Source organism: Mobula birostris, chromosome 5, assembly GCF_030028105.1.
Source record: "Mobula birostris isolate sMobBir1 chromosome 5, sMobBir1.hap1, whole genome shotgun sequence".
In the NCBI taxonomy this organism is placed as follows: domain Eukaryota; kingdom Metazoa; phylum Chordata; class Chondrichthyes; order Myliobatiformes; family Myliobatidae; genus Mobula; species Mobula birostris.
Window position 1 is genome coordinate 121,194,984 of NC_092374.1, and position 27,974 is coordinate 121,222,957.

At 38.0% G+C, this 27,974-nt stretch overlaps 1 protein-coding gene across 3 annotated transcripts in view; it reads left to right on the forward strand.

Annotated features, from left to right (window-relative positions):
* Positions 1-27,974, forward strand: part of arhgap15 (Rho GTPase activating protein 15) — a 737,150-nt gene that overhangs the window by 195,815 nt on the left and 513,361 nt on the right. For all 3 annotated transcript variants that reach the window (XM_072258610.1, XM_072258612.1, XM_072258613.1), the window contains exons 6-7: positions 8,411-8,498; positions 23,244-23,333. In XM_072258610.1, the coding sequence (XP_072114711.1) occupies positions 8,411-8,498; positions 23,244-23,333 (178 nt within the window). The remainder of the gene's footprint in view (positions 1-8,410; positions 8,499-23,243; positions 23,334-27,974) is intronic.

The window sequence follows — 27,974 nt, forward strand, 5'->3', positions numbered from 1 at the left end:
ACAGGAGGGGGAGGGATGGAGCCAAGAGCTGGACAGTTGATTGGTAAAAGAGAGATGAGAGGATCATGGGACAGGAGGCCCAGGGAGATAGAAAAGGGGGAGGGGGGGAAACCCAGAGGATGGGCAAGGGGTATAGTGAGAGGAACAGAGGGAGAAAAAGGAGAGAGAGAAAAAGAAGGTGTGTATATAAATAAATAATGGATGGATTAGCATTAAGCAATTTATTTTAAGTTATAAACTTATTAACCAGGAACAAAATAGAAAATAATTGCATTTTAATGCAAATGTATAACTTAACAAAAAAAAATCATTTCCAGTCTAGAATATTGCTGAGTTTCAAATTACCAAACCATTGTATTTGTCACGTAAACTTCAGCCTTTACTGATTTATCAGCTATTATCTGCACTTTAAATGGCTATTGATACAGACAATTTCTGTCAAGACCTTCACTAACTGAATGGATCTGAAATAGTTTTTTTTCTGATAAAAAAGAACAGGTTGGCTGTCTTCTATCTCCTGCTATCCAGCTTTAGTTTCAGTGATTATTACTTTGTTCTAGCTGCTTAAGAACGGATTATTCTGTTAGCAGAAGCAGCTAGGGAGAGCAAGAGAAAAACATAATTGAGTCACACTTGCTTACATCATAGGGAGGGAACTTTGCTTTATTTTTGATTCTAATTAGTCCTGTTCATAAATCCTTGTTGTACAGAAGAAAGTTTGGGAAGTTCGGAGGAGTTTACAGTCTGAGTTTCCTAATTATAACAAAGTCATTAAAGAAGAATAAAACTAACATTTGTTATTTTGATTTCACGAGTTGATGATTTTGCTACCATCTGGTGGACACTCAAAGAAATGCCTCACAGAAAAAAATGCTTCTTCCACCACCCAGAGGTATAGTTAACTAAACAGTTCACTTTGTCATTCAAGTCCCTTATGTACAGTAAATAATAGGCCTTGAGATTAATATAATTAATATACACTTAAATTTGCATCAAAGTTTTGTAGATTCAAACATTTAGAGATTAATATAAACTTAGAAAGATTAAAAAGTAGTCAGTATCATATTTTCTTTTCACCAGAGGATTTAGGAAACAGTACAGTATTCTAGAATGCACTGAGTAAAGACTTGACTTTCCACAAGCTGAGAAGTGATAGCTAGGCTGTTGTAGTGGCACAGCTGGTATAGCAGCTGCCTTACAGTTCCACTGATTCTAACCTTTACTGCTTATGTGGAGTTTGCAAATGCACCCTATTCAGTGTAATTTTCTTCCAGAATCCCTGGTTTCTTTCCATATCCTGAAACATCAGGATGAGATTTATTATCTCTGACATATGATGTGAAAATAGTTGTTTTGTAGTAGCTGTACCACGTCAAGATATAACAATCTACAAATAACATAAAATAAGTAAATAGTGCAAAAAATTGAATAATTAGGTGGCGTTCACAGGTTCACGCATCATTAAGGTATCTAATGGGAAAAGGAAAGAAGCTATTCTTGAATCTTTGAGTAATGGTCTTCAAACTCCTGTACCTCCTAAATAATGGTAGTAACAAAAACAGGGTGTGTCCCATTTGATGAGGATCCTTAATGAGTGATGCCATCTTTTTGAGGCACCACTTCTTGAAGCTGTCTGCAATGGTGGGGAGGGTTATTTCCGCGATGGAACTGGCTGAGTCTGTAGCCTTCTGTGGCTTCTTACAGTCCTGTGCATTTTGTTGGTCTCCATCACATGTTCTCCACCATGCAGCTGTAGAAATTTCTAAGATTCTTTGGTGACATACCAAATCTCCTCCAAGTTCTAATGAAGTAGAACTGTAGGCATGACTTTTTCCATGCTTGCCACTATAAATTGCTCCTAGTGTTTAGAATCAGAGGCAGATCTGATTGGAATACCATGAGGATAAACTGGTGTTAGTGTTGGAGAAAGGGGGTTTAGTTTGTTAAAGTCAGTGTTGATAATGGACTGTATGTATCATAATTCTATGAAGATTTAAAATGAGGTGATTTTGAAAATTGGATATTTGACTAATTTTCAGATTAGATTTATTTGTGTAAGCAGAGAAACAGACCTTTCATCCCACCATATTTCTGCCAATTTTTTTACCCATCTACACTAATACCCTTTGTCCACATTAAGATCATTTCCATCTTTAACCTACTTCTACCATGGGAAAAAAGAGATTTTGACCATCTATCCTAAGAGTGGGTGGCGGGGTAGAGGTACGTTTTTATCCAAGTCAGTGTAAGGCACTGCTTCCCTCTGCTAGCCTGCAGGTCACCCTTGGACAAGGTGTAGCTTAGCCCCCCCCAATCACGGTCACCTGAAACCAAGGGAGTAGGTGGTGGATGGTCATATGAGCAGCTGGAGCATATCATAAGTCCTGGTTATGTGACCACTGATGCCAGGCAGACAATCACTGGAGAGTATTGATAATGGCTGGAGTCACCAGTTCTGTAAAGGCATTGCCCAGAAGAAGGCGATGACAAACCACTTCTGTAGAAAAAAATTGCCAATAACAGACAGGGTCATAGATAGAGAAAAGGATAAGAATAGCAGATGGAAAGACAGATGGAAGACCATGATTACCCATGTCATATGACATGGCACATAATGATGATGATGATCATGATCCTAAGAGTGTCTCTCATAATCTTTTATACACTTTCGGCTATCCCAGCATGCGAAGACAGACTCCGGCGGATTGAGCGGACAAGACCAATGGAAGGTCCAACGGTCAAGAAGGCGGTCTCTGCAAGTGTCGTGGAACGTGTAGAGCACAACAAGACACAGAAGACGTCCTGGTCATCCACTACACCTAGTCCCATCTCCAGCCGTCTCGACTCTTGTCTTGCCACTGGAACCAGATGGGAATTTGGAAGAGAGAGTGAGGCAGATGCTGCGCAACTCTCCCTCACTTAAATCCAAATCACGCGCTAGTCTCAACACCATCAATTGGTGTCAAGGTCTTCATCGACAACGATGGACAAACACGAACGAACATGTTCTGCACAACTTTGTGGGCCGAAGGGCCTGTATTGTGGTGTAGGTGTTCTATGTTTCTATCTATCAGATCAGCCTCCTTTGTTCCAAAAATATAAGCCCAGCCCATCCAAACTCTTTCTATTAGTAAAATCCTCCAATCAAAACAACATCCTTTGCATTCTCTCCAATGCAATCAATATCCTCAGTGTAGTGTAGTAACCAGAAATGCACATAACAGTCCCAGGGTGGCCTAACCTATCACTGATAAAATCCCAGCTTTGATATTCTACGCACCAACCCATGAAAGGTAGAAGTTTTAAAGGAGAGTTGTAACCTTGGTCTCATTTATTGATCATAGCACCAACATTCACAACCACGTGGTTGATATATATCACAAAAAGCAAAATGTGATACAGGTTCACATTTCTTTATCTGAAATTCTGAAATCCAAAAAGCTCCGAAAACCAAAGATTTTTTCGTCAACAGCTGACGTCACTCAGATGTGACGTGGCAGCACTAATAGAGGCCGCCAGACATCAGTTGTGGCTCAGCGCTTATACTGGTTACACGTGCATTTGCTGTTCGCTGATATTTTGTGTCCACTGTTGACTTTATGTTTAATTTCACTGTGAAAATGTCAAAAAGAGCTGCAGATACCCCTATGGGTAACAATGAGAAAAAGAGAAGGAAGTATCTATCATTATCAATAAAGCAGAAAGTGGAGTTATTGCAGAAGCATGATCGTGGTTGTCTGTGTGGTGTCTTACTGAAGAAAATAGTGTCGGAACTACCACTGTATATGATTTAAATAAACAGAAAGACAAGTTACTGAAGTTTTACAGTGACAGTGACAGTGATGTTCTGTATTTATTCCAATAAGTCATTTACCATATGTTTGATTCGGTTCATTTGAAGATGTATATTTTTATGTTTTATTGAATGTTTTTGTTGGAAATAATTTTTTTTCTTGTCATTATTCCCTAAACGATACAATATAACAACTATTTACATAGCATTTACATTGTATTATGTATTATAAGTAATCTAGAGATGATTTAAATTATACAGGAGGATGTATGTAGGTTTGGTGCGCTGCTGGGTCCTAAAGTCCACTACACTGAGCCAGGTTAAACAAGGGACTTGAGCATACGAGCTTTTTGGTATCGGGGGTGGGGGGGTCTGAAATCTGAAAAATTCTGGATTCCGAAATGCAACAGGTCCCAAGGATTTCGGATAAGGGATTGCGGATCTGTAGTATGAATCCCACAATCCAGAAACTTCCTATCAGGAAATCAGCCTTCCACACTACCCTCTGCCTCCTTTCACCAAGCCAGTTTTGAATCATAATCATAATCGATGGGAAACAATTTCCTTCCACGCCCACCTTCCAAAGACATACGGGTGAGCATGCCAAACTGGCTCTGGAAGCATGGCAACACTTTCAGGCTGCCCCCAGCATATCCTCAAACTGTGTTGGTTGCTGATACAATCAACACATTTCATGGCATGTTTCAATGTTTCAATGCGCATATGACAAATAAAGCTAAACTTTATTGGCAGAATATAGTATTAATGGTAAGACTCTTGGCAGTGTAGAGGATCAGAGGGATCATAGGGTCTGAGTCCATAGGACACTCAAAGCTGCTGCACAGGTTGACTGTATGGTTAAGAAGGTGCTTTGGCCTTCATCAATCGTGGGATTGAGTTTAAGAGCCGAGAGGTAATGTTGCAGCTATATAGGACCCTGGTCAGACCCCACTTGGAGTACTGTGCTCAGTTCTGGTCGCCTCACTACAAGAAGGATGTGGAAACAATAGAAAGGATGCAGAGGAGATTTACAAGGATGTTGCCTGGATTGGGGAGCATGCCTTATGAGAATAGGTTGAGTGAACTTGGCCCTTTCTCCTTGGAGTGACGGAGGATGAGAGGTGACTTGATAGAGGTGTACAAGATAATGACTGGCATTGATCGTGTGGATAGTCAGGGGCTTTTCCCCAAGGCTGAAATGGTTAGCATGAGAGGGCATAGTTTTAAGGTGTTTAGAGGTAGGTAAAGAGGAGATGTCAGTGGTAAGATTTTACTAACGTTGATTGAGGTATTTAAAGCTGGTCCACTTTTATGGTCCACCTTTATCAAAGCCAGGCAGAGCAAAACAACATAAAGGACTCTCTGTCAACGTTAAAATGGTGAATGAGATTCTAAGTATGATTATTGATAGAAGAATCATAGAGCACATAAACCAGGAGCTCCCAACCTCTTTTACGCCATGGACCTATACCTAAAGCAAGAGGACTATGGACACCAGATTGGAAACCCCGATATAAACAGCCCCTTAAGCCCACTCTGTTCATGGCAACCCTGGTATACAAATTCCATTTATCAGTGAACTTCTATGCCTTGGCAATTCAAGTGCTTGGTAGATAATTCATAAATGTTGTGACATATTAAAAGATGTATCGCAAGTATGTGCTTTAATTTAATTTATATTGCTTTGTTATTTACTTAGGAGATAATAAATAATAATTATTTAAATTAGTCATAATATTTTCAATTCATGACTGTCCTCTTTTAATAAATAATACTTTAATACTTTTTGTAGTTTTATCTTGTCAGAGGGGGAACAATATCCTTTTCGCAATTTAGTTATATGTCATGGATCTGTTTTGCAAAGTCTAGCTATTTTTTTTACAAGCTTGAGCTGAAGAATGCACTCAGTTCTGGCAAGCTCTGTATTTCTTTTAGCAATGAAATCCCATCAAGTCTAGCTGTTGTTCCTATCCACACTTTGTGGTGCATTGGTTGGCAACCTTGCGGTTTCTTTAGCATTTGTCTGTACTTTTACGAGGACAAGCTGCGAGCTTGATGCTTAACCCAGCACGGATAGAAAGTGTGCTGGGAATCAGCCAGATTTGAACCCGGGACTATTCACCTCGAAGTCTGGGGCAGTTACCACTACACCACTGGCCGATCAAGCCTAGTACATATGTTCATATGACTTCATAAGACAGTATCAGAATTACTCTGTAATTGCACTAGTTTACAATTTCATATGAAATAAAATGATTTTAAAAAGCAACAAATATAGAAATTTTGTGGAATATGTTTCTTTATATTTGGCTCAGTTAGGAGATGTACAAAACAGTTTACAATTGAGCAATGCCATCATGGGAGATTGCCTGCTTTATCCTCTGTCTGTGTCGAGTTGTTTCAATTCAGTCTGAAATACTGAGAGTCTCCATGTCCCTGGGCAATGGATGACAAGTGCTCTAACTCGATCATAATCAAGCAAGGGCTGCTAGACTGTCCTCATGTACAAACATAAGTCGTTGACAGGATCAGCTTGCCTGAGATGCCAGCATCATCAAACAGCCTGCCAGAACTCATTGTCTAAAGTTTGTCATGAGAAATGACAACCTGGCAGAAGTAACGGACAGTAAGCAATACTCATGGACTCATAACCCCAGCTTAACTCAACACTCAAGAGTGGAAAGATGAAAATAATTTGAAATTAATTGCAGCATCTTAAAGTAAAGTTTGGATAGGTACATTGATGGTAGAGGTATGGAGGTTCGTGGTCCTGGAGCAGATCGTCAGGAGTAAACCGTTTAAATAGTTTGGCATGGATAAGAAGGCCCGAAAGGCCTGTTTATGTGCTGTACTTTTCTATAATTCTATGACCCTAAAGTATTGAACTAACACTAACAGCTCCTTTGACATTGGCAAGCACAATGAGATCAGATGAGTTATATCTTGACAAATGATAAAATGATAAAACAAAATAATGGAGCACTTCTGTTTTGATAGTGGCATAACTTTAAAACAAATAATCTATGGAAAATTGTTATGGAACATGTTGTAGAACATGGCCCTTCAGCCTATCATGTTGTGCTATCCTTTTAATCTACTCCAAGATCAATCTTATCAATCTCTCTCACATAGCCCTCCACTTCTCTTTCATTGATGTGCCTATCTAAGAGTGTCTTAAATGTTCCTAACGTATCTGCCTCTACAAACATCTCTGCCAGTGCATTCCAGGCACTTACCATTCTCTGTCTAAAAATGCTACCTCTGACATCCCCCTACAGTTTCCTCCAATCACCTTGTATTTGCCATTGCCACCCGGGTATTAAGGTTTATAAACTTACACCACTGAAGCACATCCAGGAAATCAGGAGGGGATGATGATCGACGTGAGAATGAGATGAATGCTCATGCTTCATGTTAATTGTGAATACCTGCTAATCTCTAACTTGAAAGCAATCTTTAAATTTCGATACAGCATCAAATGGGATAACTTCACTCAACTTTATTTGCCTCATCATTGAAATGTTCCCATAACCAATGGATTCACTTTCAAGGACTCTTTATCTCATGTTCTTGACATTTATTGCTTAATTATTTATATTATTATTTCTTCCCTTTGCATCTGCACAGTTTGTTGTCTTCTACACTCTGATCACAAGATCACAAGACAAAGGAGCAGAAGTAGGCCATTCGGCCCATCGAGTCTGCTCCGCAGCTCCCCCATGAGCTAAACTATCACCCACCTAGTTCCAATTTCCAGCTTTTCCCCCATATCCCTTGATACCCTGACTAATTAGATACCTGTCAATCTCCTCCTTAAACACCCTCAATGATCGGGCCTCCACAGCTGTATGTGGCAACGAATTCCACAAATCCACGACCCTCTGGCTAAAAAAATTTCTCCTAATCTCTGTTTTAACTGGGTACCCTCTAATTCTAAGACTATGGCCTCTTGTCCTGGACTCACCCACCAAGGGAAACAACCTTTCCACATATATTCTGTCCAACCCTTTCAACATTAAATCGAATAATCTAGTTGAGCGGTCTTTCGTTAATTCTGTTACAGTTAGTATTCTAAAGATTTGTTGAGTATTCCCACAAGAAAATGAATCTCATGACATATATGTACTTTGATAATAAAATTTACTTTGCACTTTGAACTTTGAAATTACCTGAGAAATAAAATTCCTGCACTCTGACTAGTATTTTGGGTGTGGTAGAAGTTAAACAAAATAATAGATTGCTTTAGTTCTGAATATGGCAGTATTACAGTGCTGTGTAAAAGTTTAAGGCACATATAAACAGCTATAGTTCCTAAGACTTTTGCACTGTATTATAAATTGGTTAAAACAAGTATGTGATTGGAAAACGGAAATATGAGTACTTAGCTTTGTATTAGCTCAGTAGTATTAAATGTTATTTGGACTGGAAAGATATAATTTACAGTACTATGCAAAAGTCTTGGACACCTTAGCTACTGTATAGATATGTGCCTAAGACATTTGCACAGTACTCTACATGATTAACAATTAACAGATTCATAAGACGTTAATAGTTATGACTGGTCAATACTACTGAGATATTTGATCTGATTGTATCAATGTCTTATTTCTTTTACAGGAAAAACTGGACCAGTTCTTGGGTTTGCCTTGAGGGAGACAAAATTGAATTCTACAAAGATAGCAAACAACAAATTTTAGCCAATTCGGTAAGCAGTTCTAAAGATATGCATTCTGACATCTTGTTAAAGTGAGACCTACACTCATCGTTCAGGCCTTGATCTGCAGCTAAGTGCCTTGCGTTGCCTGCTAGTCATTTTGTAGGTGGGACACAAGCAACCATGTGCTGAATAAAGCCAAGCCTTGAGGAAGACACAGGACCACTGATATTCTTTTCTATGCAGTAGGCATTAATAACTAACTGTGACAGACATGAGTGGTAAACAAGATATCAAGGAATTGAAGAGTGTGGCAGAAGTTGTTGCCTTGTAGCGGAAAGATGCTTCAGGAAAAGACAGGCGCACACCTCCATGCGGGAATGAGGCCAGGGCTCAGATAGTGACACAGTTTGGGCAGAGAAAGATGCTTTTGACAATCACCCACTACTTATTTCTCTCAGGGATGAGAGGATCCTGCCAGACCTTATTGAAATGATGTGCGGCTGGGAAGGTGCACTCTGTGCAGGAGTCAAAACGTATAAATGCTTTTGATGCTGCAATTGACTAAAATCTATTACTCTGATGGTCATATAAGCATTTTGGCAGCTTGTAGCGTGCGGCTCTCATATTAGTTCTGACAAAGTGGCCAAGATATCTATCATCAAAACTGAAATGCTAGACTCTACAGGAAATGAACATTGTGCAACTTAGTCTTGCAAATGGCCCTAATAGCTGAAAACTACTTACTTTCCAACTGTTTTGGCAAATGTGAGAAGCATGTCTAAAGTTATAAGTATGGAGCATTTTATTAGAACTTAGTAATTTCAAATTAACCTGCAAACACAGGAAAATATTTTAATTTACATTTCTTTATATGATACTCAGAACATAATTTTGAACAAAATAAAGCATGGTCAAGAAAATTCCACACTTGTGCAAAGATTTGGCTCCTTTATACATGAGAAGAATGTAGTTAGCACATCTTGTAGATGTGTGAATGATTGGCATCAGTTAATTCTTTAATATTTTGGCATTATTTGTTAGGAAGAAATCTGTAGAACAAATACTGTAATTAAATTCTTCAGCAACATCATGTAAAGGATTCTGCTCAATATTCAATCTAAAATCTAGATGTAAATTGCATTTGAAGTTATATTGTTCTTCTGAGGTGAAGTTATTGTTCAAGTTTGTGTGCAAACTCCTTCAGACAGTAGAATAAAGAACTGTAGAGCACAGGATCATAAAGTCTCTACTCTGCATGTTACCCAGTTAAACTAATTTCTCCTGCCTGCACATGATATATATCCCTGCATTTTGTGCATATCCATATGCCTATCTAAAAGCCTTTAAATGCCGTCACAGATATGTCTCTACCACTACTCAGTATTATTCTACCATCTACTATGGTCTCTGAAAAAGAAATTCTGCACAAATCTCCTTTAAACCTTCCCACCTCACTATAAATTGATCCCCTAAAGTATTTGACATTTCTACTCTGGGAAAATGATTCTGACTCTCTACACTATCTATGCCTCCCATGATTTTATAAACTTATATCAGGTGTCTCCTCAGCTTTGGACACTCCAGAGATAGATCATAATCTTTAATTCAGGCTGCATCCTGGTAAACCTCTTCTGACCCTCTCCAAAGAGTTCACATCCTTTCTAATATGGGACAAACAGAACTGTAAACAATTCTCCAAGTGAGGACTAACCAAAGTTTTATAAAGCTGCTGCATGAGTACCTGATCCTTATGCTCAACGCCCCAACCAATGAATACAGACTTGTTATATATCTTTTTTTTAACCACATTTTCTACTTTTATTGCCATTTTCAGGGAGCAGTGGGCTTAGATGGCAAGATCCCACTAGATATAATGCTGTTAAGTGTCCTGCCATTAACTATATACTTTCTTCTTACATTGGACATCACAAAGTGCAGCACCTCATACTTCACTGAAATAAACATCATCTTTCATTTGTACACCCATATCTCTAACTGATCTATATCCTGCTTTATTCTTTGACAACCTTCTTCACTGCGTGCAATGCCAGCAAATTTGTGTCATCTGCAAACTTGCTAACCCACTGATCTACATTTGCATCTAAATTATTTATAAATACAGTGGATTCCAGTTAATTGGGATCAATCAGGACAGGTACTTTTGGCCCAACTAAGTGCCTGCCCTAATTAGCCGAAACTTCATGGAAATAGTTAAAAAGGTATAAAAGGTAAACTACCATTTGACTGAATAACAAATCATGTATTCTAATGAAATACAGAACAAATTAAACACTACCAATACCACTATAGAACTAAAGGCTATGTATTAGTTCCTAATAGTTTTTGTTGGAGGAATTCATCCAGTGTACACTGCAGTGTTCTTTTGATTGACTGTAAATTAACCTAAACAGTGCAGATAATGCACTACCCTCAACAATGCTTTTGATGATTGCATCGTACAAATCTAAATTTTCTTTGTAACATTCAAGATGATTACTGATATCTTCAAATTCTTCATTGGTCCTAACTTGCTGAAGTAGTGAAATAATTTCATTTTTATTCCCAGCCATTTCTGGCATTTCCAAGCCTGAAATTTTGAAACTGCAGTGAGCAAAGCGGTTCTGAATTATCTTACTACTTATTTATTGCCAACTATCGGTGACAAAAATCATTGTTTTTGAACACGAACACACACAACCGATGCTACTTAAACACTGTTTCCTCTAAGCACAGTGTAGTGACTAATAGCCACACAAGGGTGATACAGTGGCGTAGCGTTAACACAACTCTTTACAGTATAGGTAACCGGGGCTCAATTCCCACCACTGCCAGTATGGAGTTTGTATGTACTCCCTGTGACCGTGAGAGTTTGCTGCAGATGCTCCAATTTCCTCCAACAGTCCAAAGATGTACTAGTTGGTAGGTTAATTGATCATTGAATCTTGTCAATGACCAGGCTAAGATTGAGTTGGGAGATTGCTGAGCAGTGCAGCTCAAAGGGCCAGAAGGGCCTATTCTGTGCTGTATTTCAATACATTTTAAAAACGTGTATGTGACTGATGCTAATTAGAAACTGTTCAGCAACAGCCTCCTGTTCCAATTAATCAGCATAGTGTTCCAAATAAATGAAGAGAATCCTGGCTATTTTCTTGATTAGTTTTTGTTCTTTAAGAGTTGTTCCAAATAACTGATTGCCCAATTAACCAAAATCTACTGTATTACAAACAGGATATGTTAAACACTGATCCCTGTGCAACACTTCTAAGTAGAATTCTACTATTTTGCTATTACCCTCTGTCGTCAATGGGCATGGAACTTCTGAATCTAAACACTAAGTCATAACGGATAGGGGTAGAGCTATGGGTGCTGTGCACATGGACATAACTAAGGCATTTGACAAGGTCCCTCATGCATCTTAATTGTTTGGATCAGTCTAGCATGAGGGACCTTGCTAAAGGCCTAACTAAACATCCACTGCCCTACCCTCATCAATTACCTTTGACTGGCAACTTTTCAAAATAAACTCAATCAAGTCACAGCCTTGTTCTACTCAGTTTCATAGGACAACCATGTCACCCTAGAAGTGAATCCACTGCCTCAAAAGCATATCCTTCCTGAAATTAGAAAGCATTAAAACTGTTCCTAGTGCTGTGTATATTGTCTGATCAAAGCCCAGAATGAATTTAGGAAGAGCGCTTGTGTTTGTACTCAAGTTTTCTTACAATAAAGACAATATTCCTTTCTTAATCACTTTCTGTATCTGCAATCTAATTTATTTTTGTGATTCCACATAGGATGAATCACTTTGAACTGCAGAATTAAATAGCAAATTGGTAAATTAGTTTATTATTGTGAAAGTACTGTAGAGATACAGTGAAAAACTTATTCTGCATACTGTACATATAGATCAGTTCATTAAAACAGAGCATAGAGGCAGTACATTATAAAACAATAACAGAGTGCATAATAATGTGCTACAGTTACAAAGAAAGTGCAGTTCAGGTAGACAATATTGTGGAAGACCATAACAAGGTAAATTGTAAGATTGAGAGTCCATTTTATCATGCTAGGTGCTTTCATTTCTTCAAAACAATACAAAATTTTACTCTTTTTATCAAAGTGAACTAGATTTGCCCACATTATGCTCCATTTGTAGGGAGGGTGGTGTTCCAATAGAGGTGTGTAAAATCATGGCAGCATAGATAGGGTCAATGTGAAAAAGTCTTTTTTCCCTGGCTGGAGGGGACCTAGGTTTAAGATGAAAAGGGAAACTTTTTCACCCAGAGAGTGGTCTGTACATGGAATGAGTTGCCAAGGCAAGTGGTTGATGCTCGTACAATAACAACATTTAAAAGCTACTTGGGTAAGTATCTGAATAAGAAAGCTTTAAAGGCTCATAAGACCATAAAATATAGGAGTAAAACTAGGCTACTTGGCTCATTGAGTCTGCTCTGCCATTTCATCATGGCTGATCCATTTTCCCTCTCAGCCTCAATCTCCTGCCTTCTCCCTGTATCCTTTCATGCCCTTACTAATCAAGAATCTATCAACCTCTGCCAAACGCAGACAAATGGGGCTAGTTTAGGTTGGTCAGCTCGGATCAGTTGGGCTGAAGTGCCCCTTTCTATGCTGTATGGCTCTGTGATTCTGTGAGAGAGAATATACTGTATATATGGGCATGGCTGCCACTGGTGATGAGATCAAAATCAGGGATGCTGATGTTTTCAATGTCAGTTAGTCAGACTATAACTGGAAAATGGTAGAAATCTCAAAGGTCTTGTACTGGGCAGCATTACAAAGATAAGGAGGAACAAAGCCATTCATGTTTGGCTTATCAAGGAGCCAATCTTCTCAGCGCTAGTTTGACAAGGGGACTGGAGTGTATTTTTATTCCAGCATGGACCACGATGCTTTAGGTGACTGTATATGGTAAACTGAGAGAAATTGATTACCAATCACTTGGAGTAATGATGCATGATCTAAAAAAAAAGTTGGGATTGCAACAGTAGGTGGACTGTGCTGCTACTCTATATGGATGTTTCAATTGAACAGTAACATATTAGAATAATTGAAAGAAATTTACCCCTCTCTTCTCTTTCACTCAAGGCATGAGGCCACACTTATGGACAGGCTAACTCTCCACCCCCATCCCCACTGTCTTTTACAGCAGTATTTGAATACTCAAATTTGGTTCTACAAATTTGGTCTTATGTTTCCTTTTTTTTCAGCTAATTAACTGGTTTCAGATGAGATGTGTTGATTTCAGCAGAGACACGGGCCATTTTACTAATTGTTCATTTTAAAAGATAATTAGTGAAAAATGGCTAAGTCCAATAGAAATTTAACAGATCTAAATGATGGACAGAAATGTTTTCTTCCAAGTTTTTTTCTGCATTGGTTTTGCAACTTTTTAAATAAACTCTATGTACTTTGAAAGACTATTCCCTTTCTTAAGTGTTGGGGAAATTCTCAAGAAAGCAGATTCTCAGTCTCTCCTGCCAGTAACTCCTTCACAACTGGAGCAGGAAAAAACAAACCCACTGTTTAGTCATGTGAAGATACGTTAACTAAAGGTTATGTGTCCCCATTGCAAATGGGTCATTAGACTGAAACCTTATACAACCCTACATGGTTATGTGGGTATAGTAACCCACTGAGCATCATATTTGCCTGAGTTTGGCAAAGACCTTGAAGTGGGTTGCATTTCTAACCAAACAAGGACTTGTATTCAATGAATGTAGAAAATAACATGCCTCCATTATTGACTGGCGGAATGTCTAAATGTATTGTCATAAATGAGCTGCCCATTTTTTCTTCACTGAGCGATGTAGCATGGGACAATGATCATGAGCATTCTCTTTTATAATCCCTAGACAAATATGATCATGATTCAGCCCATTTATAAAATTGAACAAATAACTTCCAGGCTTCCCAATAGAGATGGAAAATGTATTGTTAAATGCCTGAACTCAACTCTTTTGCTGTGAATTAGAGTTTAGAGTTGCGTAACTTATCAATTTATTTTTCAAGTAGATTACAAAACTGATGTGTTCCAGTTGTGTAAATAACAAAACTGAGAATTACAAAGTGAAAAAGATTCACTCTATTCATGGCGAAAGAGTGAAAATGGTTCTGATCTCAATCTCACATCTTCTCAGAGGTGCTGTACAATCAAAGCAATTGGACTGATCAGATTTTATAGCTTATGGGGTGGAAAGGCTGGCAGATTTGGTTATTAAGCAGTCACAAACTTAAGACATTGAGATTATGAAGCAAATGCTTCTAATGCTGTGTTGCCATCATGCGTCAGGTCAAATGCTTCTCCCTAACACAAGAAAATCCACATAAAACGAAACAAAAAGTGTGTCGTATTTTGAAAAAGTTAACATTTTGTCAGGGTCAACAAAAAGTCATCATCGCTAAAACGTTGTCAAAAACAGATGATGTGAATTAAAACTAACTGCAATAGTGGATCAGAACTCTGATGTAGAGCATTATTTCTAGTTAGTAATGTCAGAATACAGATCAGATTATGAATTCAAATGAAATTTACCTTACACTGAGTATAATTTTACTAATCAGTCCAAGTTTCAGTGACAGCAAAGAGATAGCTATAACAGAGACATATAAACAAATTAGACAGTAAACCTTAATTTATGTGATAAGTGGAATTTACTCAATCACTTAAGCTGTTCTAGTGTTTACTAAAACACAGTTAAAAGAGGCTGAGTACTGCATTTAATGGATCTAAACCCATTACAGATGCTTTGGTTTACATACATTGAGGGAGTTCTAGTCAAATACCACAAGCCATAAAACATAGACTGATAAACAAATTTAACCAATCAGTAAATTAGCAAATCTGTGGACAGAATATGCAATATCTGGCTGGTAATTATCTAAAACTTGTTTATAACTAAGAGATTGAGTAATTACAACCCATTATATTTACATAGCTTTTTAAAACCTGCCTTAAGAACACAAGCACGATTATAATGATCATCCATTGTCATTTACTGCAAACCACTTCATTCATTTTCTGGATATGCTGGATATTCTTTTTACTAACTATATGGTGTTTTACTTGTTGAAGTGTTATTTTAGAATTCTCATCTTTGTTTCATGTTTCTGTTATTTAACCTAGAATACAGACAAACAATATCTTATAAGATTTGTGTATTTTCTGCTGCAGGTTTGCATTTGACATCTACGATAGGGAGAATATTTTGCATAGAGCAACTATTCACAATATGTGATTACTGTCATTGAGATCAATGGATTAAAAATGAAACAGGATCTGATAAGAACTCAGATCCATCTAGGAAAAATGGTGCATCGTGCAGTGAAGAAATATGCAAAGAAATCCCAAAGTTATTATCATTTTAATCGAGGTAAAGGCTGCAAATTTCCCTATGCAGCTGCATGGAATTTTAATATTGGACACTATGGCTGTAGGCTTGATAACAAGGTGCAGTGTTGGGTTGGAACCATAGTCAATGGCAAAGGAAAATAATGGAGAAGAGCAGGATTGCAAAAACCTCAAATTGATATCATCTCATCCCATCTTTATCTAACTTTTGTGGTCCAAAGCTACTTTCTTTTAAATTCATTCTATCGCTAGCACTCATCCCAAGGTCTAGGCTCTTACCTAAGCACTAATTCAAAACATAAGTGTACTCCAGTACTTTGCTTCTAGACATTCAGTTGCTGGTGAATGGATGATAATACGATTTTAGAAGCTATTCATTTATTTCTTTGAGGTTACAGAAACTGTTGATGTATTTACATCAGAAAATCTTCCATAAAGCTTATCTGAAATGCTGAATCAACACCCTCTATTCAACTTATTTTATTTTATTTAGTGAGTGCTACAGAGCTGAATAGGTTCTTTCGGCCCGTTGAGCTGCACCACCCAGCAACCGTGGACAGCCCTGATTAAATCCTAACCCAATCACAGGGTAATTTACAATGACCAATTACACTACCCACAGTCTTCGGACTGTAATCAAAACCAAAAGACCTGGAAAATACCCACATATTCCACAATGAAGACGTACAGAGACTCCTTACAAAGAACGCCAGGATTGAACTCGTAACTCTGTTGCCTCAAGCTGTAATAACATTGTGCTAACTGCTTCACTACTGCGGCACCTACTTCACTACTGCAGAGGCACAAGAGAATATGAATTTACAGAATATAACACACACACACAAAATCCTGCAGGAACCTTCAGATCTGCTGGGGTCAATTATTGTGTCCAGTGCTCCCGATGGCGAGACCCACTGTAAATTAGCATCCACTTTGGGGCCCTTAATTGGGGCACCTATGCTCCATACGTCTAAAGTGGCACTTCCCGATGGCCAAAACATTTTAATTCCAGTTCCATTTCCTGTTCCGACATGTTGGTCCATGGCCTATTTTGTGCCAACATGAGTTCACCCTCAGGGTGGAAGAGCAACATTTTATATGCTGTCTGAGTAGCCTCCAAGCTGATGGCATGAATATTGATTTTTTCTTCTGGTAAAAAAAATTCCACCCCCTACCCTCTTCTTTTATTCCCCACTCTAGTCTCTTACCTTTTCTCACCAACCTATCATATTCCCCTGGGTTCGCTCCTCTTCCGCTTCCCCTTATGGTCCACTCTCCTCTTCTATCAGATTCCTTGTTCTCCAGCCCTTTATCTTTCCAATCCACCTGGCTTCACCTATCACCTTCTAGCTGTCCTCCTTCCCCTCCTCCCACCTTTTTATTCTGGTATCTTCCCCCTTTCCGTCCAGTCCTGAAGGAGGGTCGCAGCCCAAAACGCTGACAGCTTATTCATTTCCATAGATGCTGCCTGACCTGCTGAGTTCCTCCAGCATTTTGTGTGTGTCGTTTAGGAGCTCAACAGGTTGGGCAACATCAATGGAGTGGATTAAACGCTCAATGCCTTGGGCTAAGGCCCTTCATTTATTCCCCTCTATTGATGCTGCATGACCTGCTGAATACCCTCAGCATTCCGTGTGTGTTAAAATGGGAGCAACTTATGAGATTGTTTAAGAACTTTACAATGACGGCAGAATTAATTATTAATCTGGTGAAATTCTCCATCACCCTTTAATTCTAATTCTTGTACAGTAAGAATGAAACCAATACCGATGAGAAATGACATGTATGAGGAATGATATTTATGTTAAAAAACTTTCACAACTGTTTTTCAAAGAGCTTTATAGGCAATGGTGTTCTTAAGACTTAAAATGAATTTCTTACTGTAGCTTTGGAACCATAACAAAGAGCTTGTGTTTAGCAAACTCAAAAAATGCAATTCAATAATGACCAGTTAAACTGATTTTGCTTGTGAAGCTCAGGTGCTCCTCAAGTTACAAACACTCAACATACAGACATCCCATGCATATAGTCGAGCATCTGGGATACAGGTGGTATGGGCAGAAGCAGATTTGCGAGCTTCGGTGGGGCTGCAAGCATCTTCTGCCTTCTCTCCCTGACCTTTGAGCCACATCAGCCACGGGCTGGTTCAAGCTGAGCAGAGCTGAGAGTGCGGAACAGACTTGCTCAGTGACCGACGTTAGAAGCTGCTGGCATCCTGCTCTTCCTGTGCCAGCTTCCTCTACTCTCTCAGCTACTTCTGTTCATTCTGAATGCAGAACCAGTTTGTGTTACAAACAGCTGCCAGGAATGAAACCCTGTCATAAAGCTGGGGACCTTGATTCTCTGACTGAAGACCTGTGACTAGTGAGGTGGCTCGGGGGTCACTGATGGGACCTCTGTAATTCAGAGATATAGAATATTACAGCATTACAATATTATAGAACATAGAATATTATACTACAGTAATGATGTTGTGCTGACCTTTTAACCTACTGTAAAATCAATCTAAGCTTTCCCTTCCCCCATAGCCCTCCATTTCTTAATCATCCATGTGCCTATCTAAGAGTCTCATAATTAGGCCGATAAATAGTGTATAGATATGAATATTAATATCATGATTAGCAAGTTTGCTGACAATACTAAATTAGGGAGACCAGTTGATTGTGAAGCAGGTTACCATGAAGTGCAAAGACCCTATACATATGACAGAGCAGTTCAGGAGTGGGCAAGGGAATAGCAAATAGATTTCAATTTTGATAAGTGTGACACAATGTGTTCTGGGTATTCAAACAAGGGTTGGACCTATGCATTGAGTGGCAGGGCACTAATAAGTGTTGTGTAATAGAGGGATCAGAGAGCATTAGTGCACAGTTTGCTGAAAGCAGTCCCTCATGTAGTCAGGGTAGTGAAGAAAGCATTTAGCATGTGGGCGTTCTTCAGTCAGGGAATCAAGTTTAAGGGTAGGAGCATTTTGTTGAAGTTATATAACTCATTGGTAGGATGCACTTGGAGCAGTGTGCACAGTTTCTGTCTTCCTGTTATAGGAAAGTCATTGTCAACCTGGAGAGGGTGCAGAAACAATTTACAATGATGCTGCCTGTACCAAAGAGCCTGAGTGATAGTGGGGGGGGGGGGAGTTGGCCATGTTGAATCATTGTTTCCCAAAGCACAAAAGAATGAGGGGTGACCTCATGGAATTTGATGAGGTCTCGAGGGGTATGGATGAAGTGGATGATCATATTCTTTCCCCCAGGTTTGGGGAGTCCAATACTAAAGAGTACAGATACAAGCTAAGAAGGGAGAGATTTAAGAGACCTGAGAGGTAATTTCTTTACATGGGAGCTAGCGAGTACTTGGAGTGAAATGTCTGATGGAGTTGTGAGGTAGGTGCAATCATAACATTTAAGGGGCATTCAGATAGGAAAATGAAGGGGTAGGGCTTGGAGGGGTTCTGGGCCAAACGTTGGAAGTGGGTCTATCAAGGACGATGCTAACGTAGAGGCATGGCTTAGCAGAGCTGAAGACAGGGTTTATATGTTGCATTACTCTATCAGTCCCTGTATTTCTTCAGTAATATTTATTTAGTAATGAAATGAGTCTCAATATTGTATCGGTTTTACATGGTTCAAGGAGTATGCAGTGAGTGTATGGTGTGAGACAGAGGGAATGGGCTTAAATAATAAAATAATGTAAGCTTTCAATATCTGATATAATTCTTCAAACATTTTTTAAATAAATATGATTGACAGATAAGTTGGATTATAGCCCTGTATTGGATTTCCTTCAACACATTTGGTTATTCTTGCAATGTCCAAGGAGCATACATTAGAAGCTGGTATTTTCAAAACCTTTTGCATAACTGTCATGAAGATTGAAGGAAATTATGTATAGGGATATCATTTCTATTTCTACCTGGGAGTAGTTTAATTTAAAGAGAACATTTGTTTTAAATTGTGTTCCCAGTGATCATGACATAACCATGAAGTGACACCAAAATCTTGTTTCCATTTGTTTTAGCTAAGACTGTGTTCGCAGTGCAAGCCTTTATTACCCAGCGGGATTATTTGCTATATGATGTCTTTTGATATAACTCTATCAGTCATTTTCCTATTAAACAGATAGGAAATATGGTAACTATTGCAGTAACCAGTGCAAACACCAATTTTCTATTTTCTTCCAGTGACTTGCACTCATTATTATCAATTTCAAAGGGACAAGCTATTGACTGGACTTAGCCATTGTTACACCTCACAACCTTCAGCGCTGAATATGACATTCATAAAAATAAGGAAAGGATTTCTTTAATACACTGCCTTTTACAACCTCGTGATCCATTAGAATTTAATCCCCATTCTGTCCATATTGTCTGTTGGTCCATAATAAATAAGAGCAGAAAATGCTGGGAATTTGCAGATCAGCTATTCATAGCATCATGGAGCACAGAGGCAGACCCTTCAACCCATCTAGTCCATGCTGAACGATTATTCTTCCTAATCCCATCAGGCCGCACCAGGACCATAGCCCTCCATAGTCATCCGTGCCATGTACTTATCCAAACTTCTCTTAAATGTTGAATCAATCCTGCATCCATCGCTTCTACTGACAGCTCATTGCACGCTGTCACCATCCTCTGGGTGAAGAAGTTCTTCCTTATGCTTCCCTTAAGCATTTCACCTTTCGCTTTTAACCCATGAACGCTAGTTCTGCACTCACTTAATCTCAGTGGAAAAAGACTGCTTGTATTTACCCTACTTATATCCCTCATAATTCTGTATACCTCTATCGAATCTCCTCTCATTCTGCTATGTTCCAGGGAGTAAAGGGCTAACCTTTCAACCTTTCCTTGCAGGTCAGGTCATCAAGTCCTTGCAATACCCTTGTAAATTTTCTCTGTATTGTTTGTGAAGAATTGTGGTGAACCAACAATTAGGTTGATGAACTTTCTTCAGATGGTTCAGTATCTTTGTGACAGCTTGTGGTCCTGTTTTGTCCATGTATGCTTCCTCAATGCTATCATTTCAAAAAATTATCTGGTAAAGATCAATTTCACAATTTATATTCATTTTTGATGGCTCCGGGACTGTACTTACTGAAATTCAGAAGAATGAGGGATGATCTCATTGAAGCCTACCAAATGTTGAAAGACCTCAACAAGGTGAATATGGAGAGGATGTTTCCTATGATGGGGGATCCTGAGACCAAAGGACACAGTCTCAGAATAGAGGGGCATCCATTTAGAATGGAAATATAGAGAAATTTATTTAGCCAGAGAGTGGAGAATCTGTATTTTTTTTTGCCACAGGCAGCTGTGGAGACCAGGTCTTTGGGTATATTTAAGGCAGAGATTGATATATTCTTGATTAGTCAGGGCATGAAGGGATACGGGGAGAAGACAGGAGATTGGGTATGAGAGGGAAACAGATCAGCCATGATGAAATGGTGGAGCAGACTCGATGGGCCAAATGGCCTAATTCTCCTCCTAGCTCTTATGTCTTATATCATATGTAATCCATCTTAATGTATTCTACCAAAAGGAACTTACTTCTGCAACAAGACTTGAGTTAGATTGTGCAGGGTTGCAGGTGTAATGCAAACAACTAGGACTGAATTGAATCGGAAGATTGCCAATTGAAGAAAGATGAAATTTAATGATCTCTGTTTCTGAATGACTTGTATGTATGATAGAAGACAGACGATGGTGCTAGAGGACTTAAAACACATGACACTAAATAAAAGGCACTTCATCAGAGTGCTCATATGGTGCACATCCAGGCTGTGGTAAATGATAATTGTGCCATGCTCCCCATGTTCAGTGTGAGATTTTTTGGAACTCCAGAGTCCACTATCCACAGAAATTGGTTGGGGAGTTAGCACAGGATGCATTTGGCAGAGACCTCAGGCACCATGGCTGGCTGCCACCAGTCTGTTTTTGGGCAACAAACAAAGAAAATAAATGTATAAAGAAAGCCCTTTAATTATAAAGTGGCTTCATATTATTTTAACTCTTTAAGTATCATTTCAACACTGAGAAGGTAATAACAAAAGTATCTTAGTAATACACACAATAATTTTGTGCCGATTTTCTAAGTACTTTGAAAAAGTTATTGAAAATGTATGGGCAAGCTGGAAAAGCTGATCTACAGCATTGTTGCTAAGCATCTAACTGAAGTACTGGTTCAGTAACAACCCCTTTGAATAACATCAAGTCTGAGACTTTTGGAGGGTATATTTGGTGTAGCAACCACTTTCCTCCCTTTATTCTAGACTTCTGCTATCCTTAGACAATGAGTCAGTTCTGACCTCAAACTGTGAATCACATTAGTAATAGCAACACACATAAAAGTTGCTGGTGAACGCAGCAGGCCAGGCAGCATCTCTAGGAAGAGGTGCAGTCGACATTTCAGGCCGAGACCCTTCGTCAGGACTAACTCCTGTTGTTCACATTAGTAATACTGTCTTTTCTGGTTCCTTATTCCTCCACAACACACCTCTTTACACGTCCATATACATAAAACTACCAGGTAGACTCTTGTCTCATGTCCGGACCATGGCTTATGATATTGAGTATATGTTGCTGACTGATTGTCTGATTTGGTATCTTCCAGATTCACATGCTTTGTGTGCAGTACAGTGCATTAAGGTTTTCTGAAGCATCACATTGGCTTCTTACAATGCCTTGTTTAATCTCACAACCCATCCGAGACATTAAATTGAAAACAGTACATGGTATCTGAATGATAACATTTTAAACAAAATTCCCTTTCTCTCTCAGCAGTCAGGCACGATCAATTGGTGCATACTTGTTAGTAGTGACAGACTAATCGGGCACCAAGCTACCTGCTAACTAGTCACACTAACTGGCTAGTCATACATCGCCAAAACTAACTAGTCACTCTTGGGGAGGTTGCAAAGAAGAATTTTAGAGAATGTGAAGCAACTGAGAAAAGCAGTAGAGGGTGCTCTTTCTTATTCTGAGTTGAGAAGCAACAGGGGAAAAGCTCAGGATGCTAGACCGTGGAACTACCTGCTGCAACTGCCTTTAAAGTATTTGATAATAAGTAATATATTCAAATCCTCGGCAATGACATCTTTAATCTTGAAGTGCTCACCAGAATAAGATTAAAGGAACACTTTTATATATAAAAGAGATGCATAAATAATTTTGCTAACAATAACTTTGTTTTATTTAAAGAATTATTCTTGTGTTAAGGCAGATAAAAGAAATACCACTACTTAGAATTCCAATTCTTGATGTTGGATATCCTGGAGTGTTCAATTAAATACTGAACTTCAATTTCTATTTAACTTGTCAAAACAATTCTTTATCCCTTTTAAATAATCCTCCCATTTTTAATATGTGTCCTCACAAGAATACTGAGATTCAGAGTTGACATCTATTTCTTCACTTCCACTCCTCTGTACAGAAGATGGGCTGTAAGCCAGAAAATGTGGACCTGTGTGGTGCTCAGATTGAATGGGCAAAAGACAAATCCAGCAGAAAGAATGTGCTTCAGGTAAGGCAGTTCTTTTTGAGCTTAATTAACTTTGTGATCACTTCTACCTCTTAATCACTGTGTATGAAAGCTGTTGGGTACTGTGGCTTTAGTGAAGCTCTATCATTTTCTATTTTTGACAATAAAGAGTGTAAGGAAAGATATAAAACTCACTGATGGGGTTGTAAACATATCCATATATAGAGAATCTGGTGTACAATATGTGTAATAATTCCCTAACAAAAATCATGACATAGAAACCCTTTCTAGCAATAATGTCATTTCATACATTGCAGCATCTATGAGTTATATTGGATAAGGACAATGAAGAGCCAATGTTAATTCACTCTTCATTGGAAACAAGTTGCCAATGTATACTGACCATTCAACTCTTTTTGACATTTGCTTTTAAACAGCACTTTCAGCTTTTATTAATGCTTTATCTTGGTCAGGCTGATGGCTTGAGAATAAGTTGCACTGAGGTTTTTTTAATGGGTATAAGCACCCCATCCACATGCCCCCATAATAATTTAACAGCCTACTGCTCTGAATGTGTGACAAGATGAGGTTACTTAATTAAAATTGTAAGTGCTCAAGTTATTTTATTGTGGCCAAGGAAAGCTGAAGTAGTTTAATGTCCCAAAGAAATAACATGGATTGCCGTTTGGATGTCTACTTTCCAATCTATTCTCAACATTCTTGTTTGAAACTTGGTGACAGATCTACTTTTCTGCTGGTTGGTTTGGCCTTCAGATCAGCCTGATGTTGGATTGGACCAGAACCAGTAAGCAACGTTGGTATGCTAGTCTAGGGTTTGTACAGTAACATATTAGAAGCATGTTAACAAGCACCCCCCCCCCACCCCCAATAAAGGACAAGATATTGGACAATCCACATATCAACTACAAGATTGTTAAGATCACACTCCATGACTCTTTTAGTTTTTTTAATTTTATCATTCCTATCAATGTATAAGAAGCTATTGATTAATCATTGAACTGTTTGATTTCATACAATATTCTTGACAAGATAAAAAAACTGTGAAGTAAGAAAATCATTAATTGTGTAAATGGAATTGGATTGAAACTGTTTTGAGTGATATTGGTAACTTGCTCTCTAATGTCTCACTTCTCATCTGCAGAGAATAAACATCAAAGGTTTCCAATGTGAAATCCCCATTAAGATATGCAGACAATGGGTACACACTAACACTCCTGTTATTTCCACAGATGTGGATTGGGCAATGGTTTAAAATATTTGAGAAATGTGTCTATATTAGCACATGCATCTCCATATAAAGACAACAAGCTGTGCAGTTCAACGACAAGCCATCCGCATCCTCCATTGTGTTGCATTTAATTCAAAGTCTAGCTTTTTCAGTTGTCACCATCTTCCATCCAGATACATATTATGTTTTGAATGGGCAAATGAGTTAAGTTGTTTTTTGTTCATTTTTTCCCAATAAACTTCCAAGCTATCTATTCACTATATAATCCAGAAATCCAGAGAGATCTATGGAGTTGAATGCAAAGCAGTTTTTCCTTCTCGATTCAATGTCAATCACAATTACATGCAGCACATTTATAAAACCAATCTGTACTTCATTTTGTAGATATATACATTTTATCAGTGACCTCAAGTCTAAAAAAATTAATAAAACTACTTTATTAGAATGTTCTACGAGATTCTAGTCCAAGTGTTAACAAATGCACTGTTTATTTTCACTACTGCCTGTGGCTAAATACACACATTTCCAAGATTACAGCCAATGATTATCTAACAAGATTGACTGCGAGCTGTTTAGTTTACATTGAAGCAGGTTGAATCAACTTTGCTAAAGACAGACTTTATTTACACCCTTCAAATAACATTGGTTTATGGCTAACTGCATGCTTAAAATGTTTTCAGTATAAAATGGCAGCTCAGTGCTTGTTATTTGGTTTGAAACTTGAGGCGATGAGGATTGAGAAGGATTACTCTATAAGCCCAAATAATCCAAAGTGTCATCAGCATAACAGTTTATGTAATGACTAAATTAAAGCATATTAAAGGTGGACAATAATGTCAATCAACAGAGGGAGGTTAAGTGCTTCAGGAAATGTGCCATGGGCTGACTTCAATTCTCATGCATCATTCTGTCTGTATATATGTGCATCTTGCTATAGGTCTTTGTACATCACTGAACACTCTGAATTTCCTGTATCTTTATATATTTTAGCCAGAGTCATGGCTAGTAATCAGGCCTGATTTTAAATTTAAAACTGCGCCACATTTCCTTAATTGCAATGCATTTATTTTATTTCCCATTACAAGCTGATGCAGCACATCTTGGTTGTGCTGCTGGCTACAATGACAAAAAAAATAATGGTTATGAAAGCCTATTACTTACAAAATGTTTCAAATGATGTTGTTGGGCTAGACTGCACTTTAAAATCAAGTGCTATTTTGCTGAAGGACGTCAATTTTCTTAATTCCATCAGTGGGCAATTGCAACTGTTTCAGAGTGAAAAGAGCTGGGCTATAGATTTACATTTCAGTACCTAGCAGTATTATAGAATGGAGGAAAATAATTTAATTTTAATGTCATTGGCATATTCTTCCAAGTGAGTTTTTGAACACATTATTATCTTACTGTTCAGGGGGCATATATTCTATTCTGAAAATATGTTTACACAAGTATAAAATTCGCTCTGCAACGTGCAACTTGCTTTGCATTGATAATATTGATAGATAATTCAAGATGAGTTTAGCTTCAACTCATTTTAAGCTGATTATTCTATTTTTAATTAGTAAAATCCCTAACTGTCTCTTTGGACAAGCCCATATGCTCCTTCCATGGGGAAGCTCTGGGTATGGATCATAATCTTCTCTGTGCTTTCTCACAGCTAAACCTGCTTGGTTTGACAGAACTCATGCTTGATGCAAGACAATGTAGACAAAACTGTCCTTTTATGTTTCTGAAGTGAGGCCATCAATCTTGGATCACATTTTATTTTGGACCTGATTGATTATGTCCAAGCTGGCAGCATATCAGTATCTTGTATCAGTTAAGTTTGCACTTAAGATAAAGATACAGAATTGACAGAGGGCTTCGTGGAAGTAGCTTGCACATTTAGCCTTGAAAACAAATAGTGCAATTTTAGCACTGTAACATATTCAGTTTCATGGCATCAGAAAACATCTTGGATTGGTATGCACTTCTTTAAATATTTGTGCTAAAGGTTAAGCTTTTGGCTTTTTCAGCAAGCCAATTGCATTAATCACTTAAACTTGGGAAGACTGGTAATTAAAACCTTTTCTCAAGTTCCTCATCCTTCATATTGTACAAATGTTGTTTTCTAACAACACTATTGTTAGCACAAAACTATCTATACTTTGTGCCAGTAGAGAAAGGAAATACTTGATCACCATCTCTCTTGGTAATGTGCTTGAAGTTGTTTTTACTGGTAGAAACAGCAGAGTGTAGTCCAGAAGTCTCTGCCCTAATATAATCTTTTATATTGTCAGTGTCTATTTCAGCGAAGTAGAGTTTAAATATTTCAAGGATTCAAAGATTCAAAGTACATACATTATTAAACTATACAACCATGAAACAAAAAAAAACATAGAACCCATACAAAAAATAAACATCAACAGCCCTCCCCCACTTTGTGCAAACAAATACAGATCATGCAAACGGCTTTAAAAAAGGAAAGAAACACGGAATACGAAAGACAAATCAAAAGAGTACAGGCACAGTCAGTTCAGCTCAGTGTTCCTTAACTGTAGGCTGCCCTGATTCAAAATTACTCAAAATAGCAACAAAAAAATGTATAAAATTATCCTCATGAGAGCTAATAAATGTTGATCAATTCGTAAGTAGAATAATAACATTTAACAGTTCTCAACACAGTTGTCCATGGTCGTTTATTTGTTTTAATGTTGAATAGTCTTCATAGAATAAGACTGTAAAACTACAATTCTTGCACTACATGTTTACAGAAATGTCCTTTCAAGAACTAAGCTGGTACCTCAGATGATAATTTTTAGATAGCGTCTGAATTTACCAGCGTGATGTGACATTTTATTGTTCCAGAAAGATCAATTAGAAATGCTAAGTAGTTTATTTTAGTGTAATTTCAGAAATCTCATTAAGTCTCAACGTGAAAAGTGGTTTAATCCAAGATTAAACATGAACAACAATAAATAAATTGTGTTCTACTTATCATTCTGTATTATTACAGAAGCATTGCAACAGCTATAAGTGGAATTTAAACAAAGGTTATTTGCAGGACTACAATGAAATAGATAAGATTTTTTTTTGGAAGGATTGTCATAACTCTCAACAATCAAAGTGAATTGATGGCAACTAAAATTTGCAATTATACCTCGCTTGATTCACAGACATAACCTGATGCACATAAATAAGCAGGAATCTCATTTCCTCCTTCCATTGTAACCTTTTTAGGAATATTCTTTGTAAGGTTGTCACTGCAAGTGAAGGAGATGCCAGGGAAAATAAATATATTCTTCAAATGATTTTATTGAAAATTTCAAGATAGGTAATTGGAAATGAAGGTTTTTAAAAGGACTTTTACCCAATATGGTGTTTTCAGGGACTCATCATCTCATGAATTGAAACACATAGAATTTGCAGCAGAGAACCATGTCCTATAACCCAGA